Consider the following 14276-nt stretch of genomic DNA (forward strand, 5'->3'; position numbering starts at 1 on the left):
TTTAAGAACTCGAAAAATAAATGACAGGGAGAAGACCAGAATTTAAAATACCATCCAACTAATGGCGAGCTCTCTCCTCCTCTGACCTCTAATCAACCCTAGTCTGGACTCCAGGCAGTACAAAACCTAAAATGGACAACAGGCAAAGGCAGAGAAAGCTCTAGGAGAGCCCTTGAACTGATGTGAGGATAGGAAAGGGACTATGAATGAGCAGAGAAACTGGGGGAAATCTTCCTCTTTTATTCCTGCTCCATCTTCTCAGAATTCAGCACTCGGGCAATTTTGCTGTGCTGGCGGCAGCAATGACAAAGGTCTTAGGTACTTAAAACTATAAAGAGAGGAAGATAAACAACAGGGTCCTACTGGAGAGCACAGGGAACTATATTCAACCTCCTGGGATAAACCATGATGGAAACGAATATGAAAAAGAATGTACATACGGATAACCAAGTCACTTTGCTGTACAGTAGAAATTAACACAAACATTGCAAATCGACTATACTTGAAAAAAAAAACAAACTTTAAAGAAAGGGAATCTTCCTCTCTGATGAGAGGAGCTGTGGGCCCAAGAGGGTGGGATAAGACACCATGCTTCTCTTTCTCTTTCGGTCATTTCATTCCCTGGTCCTGGAGGTGAACATGGTTTTAGGAGGTATGCAGCAGAATGAGGTAACTAAAGCCTTAGTGTTCCGGCTGAAGGATCTGAAAAGGGAGCCCCAAGAAATGGGAAAGTGCTGGGGCCAATGAGAGAGAGAGGCGGGGAGGAGCTTGGGGAAACAACTCCACAGGGACGTTCGTGAACTTGGGTTCATTTCTCAACTGCAGATGTGTGAATCTGGCCCTAAACACAGTACCGCAGACTTTGGGAACTAAAGCCACAGAGCAACCTCCACTCAGGTTCCATCCTGCAACTTCGTGGGGTACACTCCGGACAGACAGGAACAGCCCTGCAAAGGCTCTGAAAATATAACTCACGCTCAGAGGATGAGTCAGAAGTTGGGGCCTGAAAGCTGATTCCACTGCTTTCTAAAACAAAGAAATGATTAAGCAAAACACATATCTAACAAAGGCATGGATCCAAAATACTTGACCAACTTACTCAACAGGAAGAAAACAAACAGCCCAATTTAAGAAATGTGCAAAGACTTGAGAGGATGATTCACTACAGAATGTATAAAAGCTGGCAAATAGTCATATGAAATGGTCATATGAAACTGGTATTAAATGATTAAAATTTTAAAATATTGACACTACTCAGTGCTGAAAGAGATGGGGGACAACAGGAACTCTCATACACAGTTGGTGGAAATGCAGAAGGGTACAACCACAATGGTACAATTCCATGGTACAACCACTATGGAAAACAGTGTTGATTTCTCATGAAGTTGCCAGATGACCCTGGAATCCCTCCCAGGTATTTAGCCTGGAAAAATGAAAACTTAGTTTTCACAAAACTTGTTCATCAATGTTAATGCAGCTCTATTCCGAATCACCCAAAACTGGATATAACCCACATGTCATTTTGGGTTATTGGGTAAATAAATGGAAACATCCATGCAGGGAATACTATTCAGCAACAAAAAGGAACAAATGATTAATATATGCAACAACTCTGATAAATATCAAAATGTTATGTTCACTCAAAGGAACCAGTTATAAAGATTGCATTTATATGGCATTCTCTAGAACACAACACTGGGGCCGCCAATTTTGGTGGCCCAGACGGTAAAGAACCTGCCTGTAATTCAGGAGACCCAGGTTCAATCCCTGGGTCAGGAAGATCCCCTAGAGAAGGAAATGGCAACCCACTCCAGTATTCTTGCCTAGAGAATTCCATGGACAGAGGAGCCTGGTGTGGGCTACAGTCCATGGGGTCCCAAAGAGTCAGGCATGACTAAAGCAACTAACACTTTCACTTTTTCAAAACACAAAACTATAGCAGACAGTGGTTGCCAGAGGTTGAGATGAGAGATGCAGGGATTAGAGGGTGTGATCATAAAGGATATAGATTACAAGGCAGCTTTTTGGAGTGATAGAACCCTTCTATAGCCTGATTACGAGGCTGGCTATATGGATCGATACATGTCTTAAAAGTGGGAACTACATATCAAAAAAGTCAACTTGACCCCATTTTATTTTAAATATTAAAGTATAAAAACAAATATAATAAATACTCAATAAAAGGTTATTCACAGGAAGTGCAACCAGAATCTCTATTTGGACGCTTCTCACATTGTGTCAGAATTGTGTTAACACTGTAGGCCTATTCCTACAGTACATCCATTTCTCCAGGGCAGTAACCTTAGCTTTCTAATCTCTTATCTCCAGTATCCCACAGAGTATCTGACATCTAAAGTACTGAATAATATTGTTGAAAGATAAAAAATAAATAAATTAGATGGAACGAGTTCACATTATTTCATTTTGGTAGAGGAAGAGCAGGAGAGAAACAGAACTTAATGAAAAAAACTCCTAAAAGTGAAAGAGTTCCAGAAAGACTCATTTTACAGTTATACACTTTTGGGGGCTTTTTGGGCATGACCACATAACATGAGTATTCATGATTTATGAGATAGTGCATGTATGTAGACGTCAATGGGGATTCTACTGTAAAGGCATTAATTATAATGAATTTATTAATTGAGGAACTGCTCTAATAATTCTTTGAGCAACACTGGGGAGAGAAGGGTGAAATGGGTCAAAAGGTACAAGCATCCATTATAAAATAAATAAATCCTAGGGATGTAATGTACAGCATGGTGACTAGAATTAAAAGCATTGTATTGTCTATTTTAAAGTTGCTAAGAGATCTTAAAAGCTCTCATCATAAGAAAAAACTATTGTAACCATACATGATGATAAATACTGGGTTTCACGGTAACATCTTATGGAAAAAGTTGAATGAACTTTTTGGCCAACTCAATATTAACTAGATTTATTGTGATGATCATTTCACAGTATAAACAAACACTGAATAATTATGTGGTACACCTGAAGCTAATATAATGCTAGCTGTCAATTATATCTCAATAAAAAAGAAAAAAGAAAGTAAGAATGGCCAGGTTACAAGTTATGTTATATTAAGAAGAGATGTCAAGAATACACAGAAGAACTATACAAAAAAGATCTTCATGACCCAGATAATCACATTGGTGTGATCACTCACCTGGAGCCAGACATCCTAGAATGTGAAATCAAGTGGGCCTTAGGAAGCGTCACTATGAACAAAGCTAGTGGAGGTGATGGAATTCCAGTTGAGCCCTTTCAAATCCTAAAAGATGATGCTGTGAAAGTGCTGCCTTCAATATGCCAGCAAATTAGAAAAACTCAGCAGTGGCTGCAGGATTGAAAAGGTCAGTTTTCATTGCAATTCCAAAGAAAGGAAATGCCAAAGAATGCTCAAACTACCACACAATTGCACTCATCTCACACACTAGCAAAGTAATGCTCAAAGTTCTCCAAGCTAGGTTTCAACAGTACATGAACCAAGAACTTCTAGATGTTCAAGCTTGATTTAGAAAAGGTAGAAGAACCAGAGATCAGATTGACAACATCCACTGGATCATAGAAAAAGCAAGAGAATTTCAGAAAAATAAAAGATCTACTTCTGCTTTATTGACCATGCCAAAGCCTTTGACTGTGTCGATCACAACAAAATGTGGAAAATTCTTCAAGAGATGGGAATACCAGACCACTTGACCTGCCTAAGAAATCTGTATGCTGGTCAAGAAGCAATAGTTAGAACCAGACATGGAACAATGGACTGGTTCCAAAATGGGAAAGGAGTACATCAAGGCTGTATATTGTCACCTTGCTTATTTAACTTATATGCAGGGTACATCATGTGAAATGCTGGGCTGGATGAAGCACAAGCTAGAATAAAGATTGCCAGGAGAAATATCAATAACCTCAGATATGCAGATGACACCACTCTCATGGCAGAGAGTGAAGAGGAACTAAAGAGCCTCTTGAAGGTGAAAGAAGAGAGTGAAAAAGCTGGCTTAAAACTCAACGTTCAAAAAATGAAGATCATGGCATCTGGTCCCATCACTTTATGGAAAACAGGAAAACAATGGAAACAGTGACAGACTTTATTTCTCAGGCTCCAAAATCATTGCAGATAGTGACTGCAGCCATGAAATTAAAAGATACTTGCTTCTTGGAAAAAAGCTATGACCAACCTAGACAATATATTAAAAAGCAGAGACACTATTTTGCTAACAAAGGTCTGTCCAGTCAAAGCTATGGTTTTTCCAGTAGTCATGATGGATGTGAGAGTTGGATCATAAGGAATGTTGAGTGCTAAAGAATTGATGCTTTTGAATTGTGGTGTTGGAGAAGACTTTGGAGAGTCCCTTGGACTGCAAGGAGATCAAACCAGTCAACCCTAAAGGAAATCAGTCCTTATTTTTCATTGGAGGGACTGATGTTGAAGCTGAAGCTACAATACTTTGGTCACCTGATGCCAAGAACTGACTCATTAGAAAAGACCCTGATGCTGGGAAAGACTGAAGGCAGAAGGAGAAGGGGACAACAGGGGATGAGATGGTTGGATCGCGTCACTGATTCAATGGACATGAGTTTGAGCAAGCTCTGGGAGATGGTGATGGCCAGGGAAGCCTGGCGTGCTGCAGTCCATGGGGTTGTAAAGAGTCAGACACAACTAAGTGACTGAACTGAAGCCAACTCTGGGAATTATAGCTTTTCTCTGATGTTAAAAAAAAAAAAAAAAAAGGTACAGAACCTCAAATTTGTAGTGAAATAATTCATTTACTTTATTTTGTTCTGTTGGATGAAGGCACTAAATAGCTTTGATTTGTTGTTGTTGTCACACAGTCATATCTGACTCCTTGCAACTCCATGGATGCAGCCCGCTGGGCTCCTCTGTCCATGGGATTTTCTGGGCAAGAACACTGGAGTGGGTTGCCCTTTCCTTCCCCAGGGGATCTTCCTGACCCAAGGACTGAACCTGAATTTCCTGTGTCTCCTGAATTGGCAGGCAGATGCTTTACCCTCATCAGTTCAGTTCAATTTATCCTCATATATGGTCATATGTGATCAAAACAAAAATTTCAAGATTCTTCTTTGTATAAAGCTGAAATTTCCCGTGTACGCACACATTAATAGTATGCTGCAATTCCCAACAATGTATGCATTATGTTGTCAAAACCATGACTTCCTCCCTAATTAAAAAAAAGTCATTGGAAAGCTAGAGAGAAAGGATAATTCAAGTTGCTTTAGGAAAGTAACATTTGATTTAGAAACAGCATAAAGAGGTTTCTCCCAAAGGAAAGATCATCTGTAAAAAAAGAGTTGTTCTGAGCAGAGAATAGCTGATACAGAGTGTGAAAAAAAAAAAAAAAAAAATCAAAGTTTAGCTCACAAAACTGGCATCCTGACTTTCGTGAGGACCAAGGCAAGGTTAATGTGATTCTCAAATACTGCTGCAAATGGCAGCATGAGAGTGGGTCTAAGCTAAGTTTACCTCTGCCATAATATTGGCTTGGCCAAAAAGTGAGTTTGGGTTTTTCCATACCATCTTACGGAAAACCCCGAACCAACTTTTTGGCCAGCCCAGTATATAAAGACAACGCTCATTACTGTGGTTGGATTTTTCTCCAGTTTCCTTGCTCTATCTGACAGTGTTTAGTTACCGAATTTTTAAAACAATACTCTAATAAACACTTATTATATAAGTCATCAGTTATATAGATATAAAATCTATAATATGCACTAATTAATATAGCATATAGAAGTATAAAATACTTTAGATCAGTAGTCAAGTTTTAAGTGGCCATATCTGGGGTCCTGTTACACTCTATGAAAAGTAACAGGACAGTTCACCTTCCTATAGCATACATACCTGGAAAAATAAAAGAAGGGAAAAAAGAGCCTCATTTAAATTATATGGTGAAAACAAACACAGTGAAAGCTTAAATGGTGATAGAAACATGACAAATAACACCAGGATGTCTGCTGTTGATAGTCTCAATTGTTTGAACTCTATCAGTAAATGAGCTGAAAATAATGAACACTGAGGGCCATTCTGGACTCATATTTACTGAACAGGACTTATGTAGGATAATATACCCAGTAACAGCTGCCAAATTAGAAAGTAAGTGCTATTTTCTTGTTGTCTGACCAGTCAATACTGAGTTCCATGAAAGTATATGGTTGTGGTGCTCAACCCTAAATACCAGGCAGAAAATAGCATCTGACACAGAGCAAGTACAAAATAATACTTTTAGAAAAACATTTTGCAATAAATGAATAAATAAGCATGTTTCCACAAGATTAGAGTTGAAAGCAAAATTACGTAATTGAACTTCAGGAGTCACATTGGCACATCCCTAGACGTTAGATATTGGCACAGTTCGATTTAGACATGCATTCTTTCACTCATTCATTCTACCAACCAACAAACAATTCTTTCTAGTTTCAGAACGCTTGTGTTAAGGTCTGTGATCAGGACTGGGAATACAAAAATCATAGGAAGATAACTGTAAATGATTTAATTTACATATATAGCCTAAGTGTAGTGTGGGATACACACAGATATAGAGCTAATATAATTAGTACCAATCAATTATACCTTGAGAACTATAATAAGTACAATATTATAATAGTGAATTCCAATGAGGACATAACTAGTTCTACCAGCAATTATCAAGGTATAGTTCTTGGCAAAGGCAGTTATTCAACCGAGCCCTGAGAAATACTGATAGATGAAAAACGGCAGATCATAAATTGTTAAAAGCATGAATTTTGAAACCAGGCTGCAGAAGTATGAATCCTAGTCTACCACTTATTAGCTGTGTGACCCTCCTGAAGTTACTTAACTTCTCTGTTCATCAGATCCCTCACATATAACATGGAGGTAATTATAACCTATAGCATAGGGGTTTTGGGGAGTAAGTTAGTTGATGTATGTAAAGCACCTTTAATAGCACCTGAAACATAATACAAGTATATGTAAGATGGAGAAAAGAAGCAAGGGCAAGACAGAGGCAACAGCATAAAAAAGTCCTGAAGTGCTAAAAAAGTAATTTCTTTCTGTTCTTCACCAGAAAAAAAAAAAAAAAAAAAGCATAAAGTGTGCTAAGTACAAAGTACTATGTATAAAATGCATTTTGCCCACTCATTAACAACTTTGGGTCATTGATCATTTATTACCACTACGGATGCTCAACCTGGAAAAATGCACAGATGCACGTACGTACACTCAAAGCTCCACACATATCAATAATTTCAGGGGTCCATCCACAGGATCAAGAGTAGCGGGCGCTGCTTCAAAGTCAGAGCCATAGACGATGGGATGGTCTAATGGGTTTACTTTCCATAGAAACCAAAGCTTGGTATGGAATTTCATACAACCCCGTGCAGCTCTGGACCCTGAAGTATCTCATCAAAAAACTTAAACTGTGAACTCAGAGAAGACTGAGATGAATAGAACACAGAGAACTTCACAGCTGCGTCTCAAATCAAAGAAGGGCTAAAGTGGACAATCATGGCGAGGTGGTTCTTTGTCTGAGAAGCAGACCTGTGAAGGACGAGGAGGCAGGTCCTCTCGCCCTGAGGAGGAGATGAGGCTGAGACACAATGTAAAAACAGAACGGCTTTGTACTCACATGGTGAAGGAGCCTGGGGGGGCAGACACTCTCCGCAGGTCCGCAGCTTGCACCTGATGGATACTAGAGGCAGCAGGGAATGAGCAGCGAAGACAGTCAGCAAAACAGCGTGGACAGACAGGGAACAAGCCGGGAGAGAGAAAGAGAGACACACAAAATTTAAACAGAACTTAAATGAGCGCGTCACCAAACAGTGAATGAAAAGAAAAGGAAAACCAAGCCAGCCACAGAAAGAATCCAAAAAGCCAGTGATAGCGACGAAGCCAACAGGACACACGGCAGGGCCGGCTCTCAGGCAAGCCGCAGACTGGGGCGCGAGGCGGGGCGCCTGCCGGGGCTGCAGGAGCGTGGATGCTGCGCGGGGCCGCGGGTACCACGGTCCTCTCGGGCTCTAGGTCTCAGAGGGCATCCGTCTGTGCGCGTGCACAGACACACACACGCACGCGCGCACATACACGCGTGCGCACACACACACGCGCACGCACACACACACACGCACGCACACACACACACACGAGTGGTAGGCTGGCCCAGTCAACTCATCTTTGAGCAGAATCAAGGTAAGCTGAGTCGTTTAACATAGTCCTCATGATTCCAGGGCTTTGCTGAAATGTTCATGTCAGAAGAAAAACTATCTTGAGAAGAGCCACCCAACAGAAACTTAAAGGTCATACCAAGAAAGCCTAATTTCATCACAGTGATGCTGTAATTCCACTGATACTCTTGGCAGTGGAGTGAAGCCATAGACTTCTCTCTGTTCTCTACCCCTCCTTTAAAAAAAATAACAGAGAGGGTCTTCCATGGCTACCACAAAAGATAAAATGTGGAACTGAAGAAATGAAACCCCACATTTCCTCCCACTTTTATGTTATTAGTAACAACTCTTACTCTCTCGGACCATTTGAATGGTTTCAACCATAACACTTCTCCCCAATCCGTATTTTCCCTGTAACCCTACTCCCTCATTTCTGCTGGGTATGTAAATTCCCATATGAAGCCTCCCACGAATTAACTTCTTATTATCCTCAAAGGGGTATCAGTTATCACCAATAATACTTCTCAGCAGCCCAGGATGGTGGAACCCAGTTGCCCAATTCAGAGTCTGCCAACTGAAAATCTTTCTTTCCCCTGGAGGATACAGTCACCCTTCACAATGCTGTCTTAATTGCTAGAGAACTCAGGCTAAGGTCTTCCTAAGCACCTGAGTTAATGTAGAATTTCTGATCTCCTTCAAGAGTGCCTTTCAAATAGCATGATCAGACTTTTCTGGCTATCATGTTACTAATACATGAATATGAACCTAGACAAACCTGCTCAATTACTTTTGGGGTGGATGATATTTATTAGAGTCATATCTGAAGTAGGTTCATAAGCCATAAATGACATATAAAGGCATATGCTCCTGTATCAATGGGGTGGGCAGAGGAGTGGGTAGTGAACCTAATGGGCCTAGTTAGCCTTTTAGTTTGTATATGGTAATAGCAAATGGGATCACAAGCCAAGAAATATTTTTTTAGAATTTTTTTTTCTTTTTGCAGAAGTAAAGCTCTAGGGGCATCATGAAAGCCATTTAGCTGTTTCTCACGGGATTTTCTCCAGCCATCCATGTGTACCAGATCTTAAAATTCTTAAGTATATATCTTCCACTTACTACCATAAAATATGATCAAGAGATTTTCTATATTATTTCTATACTCACAAGGTTTTTAGATTTATGTTATTTTGGAATCAATTTCTGAGAAATGCAACAGATGGAACATTATAGATCTGATCCATGCGGGAGTCCCTTGTTCAACATGTAACATTAAGTCTCAGCAAACTGGCAGGAACTGGGGGCCCTGCGAGGAAAACCCCAGGGTCTCCCCAGAGAGCAGAGCAGACATGTCAACCAGTAATGACACTAGTTTTGATAAATGGCATGACAGAGGTAACAAGAGCACTACAGGAACGCTGAGTGGTATATTTAACGGCTGGAAGCAGAAGGAAAAGGATTCTCAGGGAAAGTGATATGTCGATGGGAGGATGAACTTGAGCAAAAGCTAACAGATGAAAAGGAAGGAAGGGGGCACTTCAAGGAGAGCAACAGGAGAGCAAAAATATGATGATGTTCAAGACAGCCATACTGCTCTCTGTCTTGACTGCAAAGGTGAACTTTGCACAATGGTGGCCTAAAGAACGAAAAGTCTGAAGGACTCAGAACGTGGAAGAAAACTCCTAAGAAGGTATCAGTGGCCAGGCTTCCCTTACACGGGAACCGCCACTTGGAAATTCAGTGGAAAAGCTGAATTTCCAAACAGAATGAAACAGTCTAATCACAGATGGTGAATAAGAATAGTGGGTGGCAGATTTTCTAAAAATGCAGTGTTGAAGGATAATTTTAATAATAAGTAGTAATCAAGATCTTTGCTAATCTTTAAGATATATGTATATATATATGCATACATAAGAAATGGACAGAACATTATTACTGCCATTTCACATAAGTCTGTCTTCGAGTCTGAGGCCGCTTAGATGGAGGCACCACTGCCCCCTGGTGGCAAATAACTGCATTTTTTAACATGAAATTGCTTCTTGAACACCCTTGAAGCTAAATCTGTGAAGTCACATCATATGTACTACACGTACCAAAAAAACCAAGTCTTTACATTTGATTTTAATATGTGGAGAAATCCCAAATAAATTCTTATTACAGTTTCTGAGCAAAAACAATTTTTTTTTCTCAAGGGCAAAAACTGTTTGAAACTAAACACCGCAAAATAATTACATGTCTGATAAGGCTATTAAGGGTAGAAGCACCAGGCATGAAAAAGAGCTGTTTGCCTGTAGATACTAAGACTTTTTAGCTCTGCTAACAAGTGATCTACAAGTGACCCAAAACAACCTTGACTATCTCAGAGAGGACTTTTCACGTTGTAGTTCAGATTTTCTCTCAAACCAATAGTTCACAGCTTAACTCTGAACATTTTTAAGAGAGAGTATGGCCAACTGTATACTACTGCTGATACCTTGCCTGAAACTCATGAAGTGTATATCCAACCTAATAGCAGGGAAAGGCAGAGGATAGAAAAAGCAGCCGGAATGACCCAAGAATTTCTCTAGCTGCAAAATGTAAACAAAATGAAAAAGGCAACTACACCAGCCCTCTGGATAAGGATCTAGGAAAAACGCTGGGCAAGTACAGAGTGATTCTTGAATATGAGGGTACAGAGGAGAAAAGATCCCTCAAGCTTAGAAGCAGAGGCTACAAAGGAAAACACTTTATGAGCCCTGTTGAACGCTACTCTTCAACATCTGCCTTTTCAGAACAGGGTGAAGCTTTGGCAGAGAGTGATGACCCCTGTGTCATGGGTTCATTCTAGGCACTTCTATAGTTGCCACATTGACTCAATAAATACCTTGGCAAAGCATGCTCTTGCTTCGCAGGCACTAGAGGAAGCCAGCCATTCAGTACAAATACATAACCATGCATCACAGGCCACAAACAGGAGGAGCACCTCTGAGGGTACCTCACTGTGACACAAGAATGGCCAAAATTCAAACCTGGAAATGGCCTTACCTTAAGTCAGGTCAGGCATAGGGGCATGGTATATAGAAGAGGCTCAAAATGATGCCCCAAATCCCCATGTTTCTTCACCCCTTTCTCTAACCCCAAAGAGACATTTTCAATAAAAAATTAGATAAAGGGACTCTATAAAATGCATGTGCACTCAAAATAGCCAGTCATTATCACCTTTTCCAAATCAGTTTATCAAAGCCCCCGAGAAAGGAAAGGGTCCAGGAGGGGAACATTTTCTTTAGGCATTGAGTCATGGCTCAGGTCTCATCTATTAGACAATAGGATGCTCTCCAGCAACAGCAAAACTGAGTCGAAGCATCAGAGAATATAGGACTCCAAACTGGGAGCATTGGGAAAGGGACAGTCCGCTAACAAGCAGAAGGGGATGCAACAAGGGGACAGGTGAGCCAAAACCCAGTTCTGCCAACCTTCTGCCCTGGAGAAACCAACACTCTCCAGGTGACCAGGGTCAAGAAGAGGAGGCCAACAGGGCCTTCCTAAAATGAAACAGAACACATTTAACCAGACAGGTTTTATGACCCTGAATCACTCAATGATTTTCAGCTGGTCCCAGTCAATATATACTTAAGTGGGCGGTCGGTGAAAAAGCATCATCAGTCGAACATACCATACAAGAGTTACTCCTGAAAGAAGCGTGTGGTCACCATATAGTAAACATGAAGAAGAAATATGTGCGAGAGACCAAGGGGCAGCTGAGTTTCCTGGACTTTTCTCCTTTCTCAGCACGGGGAGGCCTCCGACCATGCACATGCTCAGTGACCTGCTCTGCATGGCCTCCGTGTTCACAAAGGTCGGCAGACTCACTCATTGAGTAAAGGCATGGACGTTCTCCTCTTGCTCTTCTGGACCATATTGGCCTGATTCCTCAATGAGATCCGAATCATAGCCGGGGCCAACCTGCAGGGCTCCCCATCCACTTGCATGGGGATGGATTTGTAAGTCAGCAGCATGACCTCCCGACACTGGTGCAGCCTTTCTCCATGGCCCCCGACTTGCAGGGCAGCCTGTAAAGACAAGAGACAACAGGAAGCAAGAGCTGAGCACCTAAGAGCTACTCACAAGGGACTCCCCTGGTGGTCCAGTGGTTTAGACTTTGCCTTTCAATGTAGGGTGTGCGGGTTCAATCCCTGATCGGGCAGTGAAGATTCCACATGCCTTGCAGTCAAAACACCCAAACATAAAACAGAAGCTACATTGTAACAAATTCAATAAAGACTTTAAATATGATCCACAGTAAAAAAAAACAACCTTAAAAAAAGAATTATTACTCAGAAAACCCAGAAACCCCAAGTCTACTGCATATAGTCAAAAGGTCTTTGAAAAATACTTAGTGAAAGCTGTTAGTTGTGAGTAAAATGGGAAACCTTGGGTAAATCATGCATACAAATAAGCTAAAATGTGAAAGCTTGATTGCAAATCCTCACTGACAGCCACTTTTTGCTTTTATGTATTTTCAGTCTTAATCATGTTAGTTTAATACAAAAGCTCTTTTCATCATCTATTTCCATTAAATAACCAATGTGTGCAGAACAGAAAGAATATTAAAAAAGATAAAATACATAGTTTAAGACAGCTTCTATACTATAGCTAATATATAAATATATTTATATATTTATAATATATAATTATAGTTATATATTAAATATGCATTATATTAAAATATGCTACCCATCCTTAGAAAAATTTTCAAACTTCAGGCAAGCTTTTCCTTCTTACCTAAAATCTCCTCAAACTACTTCTAATCTGTATAAGATCAATGAAATGCAAAATAATAATCCTCAGTTGAAAACATTCTGAACAGTAAAGCAGCTTTGAGGATCAAAATCAAACACAATAAGAGCTTGGTTCACCACAGTAGCCACAAAACGAAAAGTCAATCCAACATTAAAATTCTGCAACGAATTAGCATAACTTCTCTGCCTTAGTAAAAAAAAAAAAAAATTATTTTAGTATCACTCACCCTTACAGGGATGAACTAAAATCAAATAATATGTTTGGTTACAGCATACGTAGAGAGTGCCCAAACTGTCTTATACAGTTTGATGAACACTTTTATACACATATGTGAATCTCCATCCAGATTAAGTTTTAGGCAATTTACAGCAACCAGAAGGTTTCCAAGTGCTTCTGTCCAATCTCCGATCTATTTACCCTCCTCTCACCTCCCACTAACTGATTTCTATTACCATAGATTCAGTGTGTTTGAACTTGACGTTCATATAAGATAAATCATACCATATGTAGTCTCATGTCTGACATCTTTTGCTTATCATTATTTCTGAGTAATAGAAAAGTGTATTTATCTACTCTTCTGCTGGTAAACATTTGGCTGTTTCAAGTTTGGGGCTATTATTGAAGTAAACTTTCTTGTGTATATCTCTTGGTGGATACATACATACAATGAGTAGAATTGCTACGCTGTAAGTTTAGATGTATATTTAACTATAGTAGATACTACTAACAGTTGTTCAATAAGGTTCTATTATAAGGCATTTTGAGTATCAATTTATAACAAAGTAAACAAACCTTAGAAGGAGTTAATACTAACTGTAGCTCAAAACCTAAAAGATTCACTTAAAAAGGAAAATCTACATACTATCAGCTTGTTTCCACACTTCTCACCTCTATCTTATGAATGAGGAATAAAAACTTGTTAACTGAGATTTGTGAAGTCAACTTGTACTAATTTGGCTCCCAGGTATTTGTATTTATTTCGTGCTTTGAACTATTTTTGCACTCACATTAATCTGAACAATACAAACCTGTTTATGTATAAAGGCAAAGATAAAAGAAACACAAAGGAACAGAAAGGAGGGAAAGAAAATAGGACAAAAACTGAAAAGAACTTACCATTATTGAACACCTTTGACGTTAAAAAGCATCAATTGTAACCCTTACATACAATTTTATTCAATTAGTAGAACAAGGAGGCAGAAGAGAATGAAGTGAGAATTTATTAAAATTCTTTCTAGCCTATTACCCAATCCTGTTACTTAGCTGAAAGTTTCTCTGATTGTACTTAAATTACCCATTTAAGTTAACCTATGGATCTGACGCACTATTAGCATCTC

The 14276-nt window shown here is 39.7% G+C and overlaps 1 protein-coding gene across 1 annotated transcript in view; it reads right to left on the bottom strand.

Moving 5' to 3' along the window:
* Positions 1-14276, bottom strand: part of DGKI (diacylglycerol kinase iota) — a 492712-nt gene that overhangs the window by 159729 nt on the left and 318707 nt on the right. The window contains exon 20 of the mRNA XM_061165882.1: positions 12010-12209. Coding sequence (XP_061021865.1) covers positions 12010-12209 — 200 coding nt within the window. The remainder of the gene's footprint in view (positions 1-12009; positions 12210-14276) is intronic.

The sequence above is a fragment of the Dama dama genome, chromosome 18 (genome assembly GCF_033118175.1).
Source record: "Dama dama isolate Ldn47 chromosome 18, ASM3311817v1, whole genome shotgun sequence".
NCBI lineage: Eukaryota > Metazoa > Chordata > Mammalia > Artiodactyla > Cervidae > Dama > Dama dama.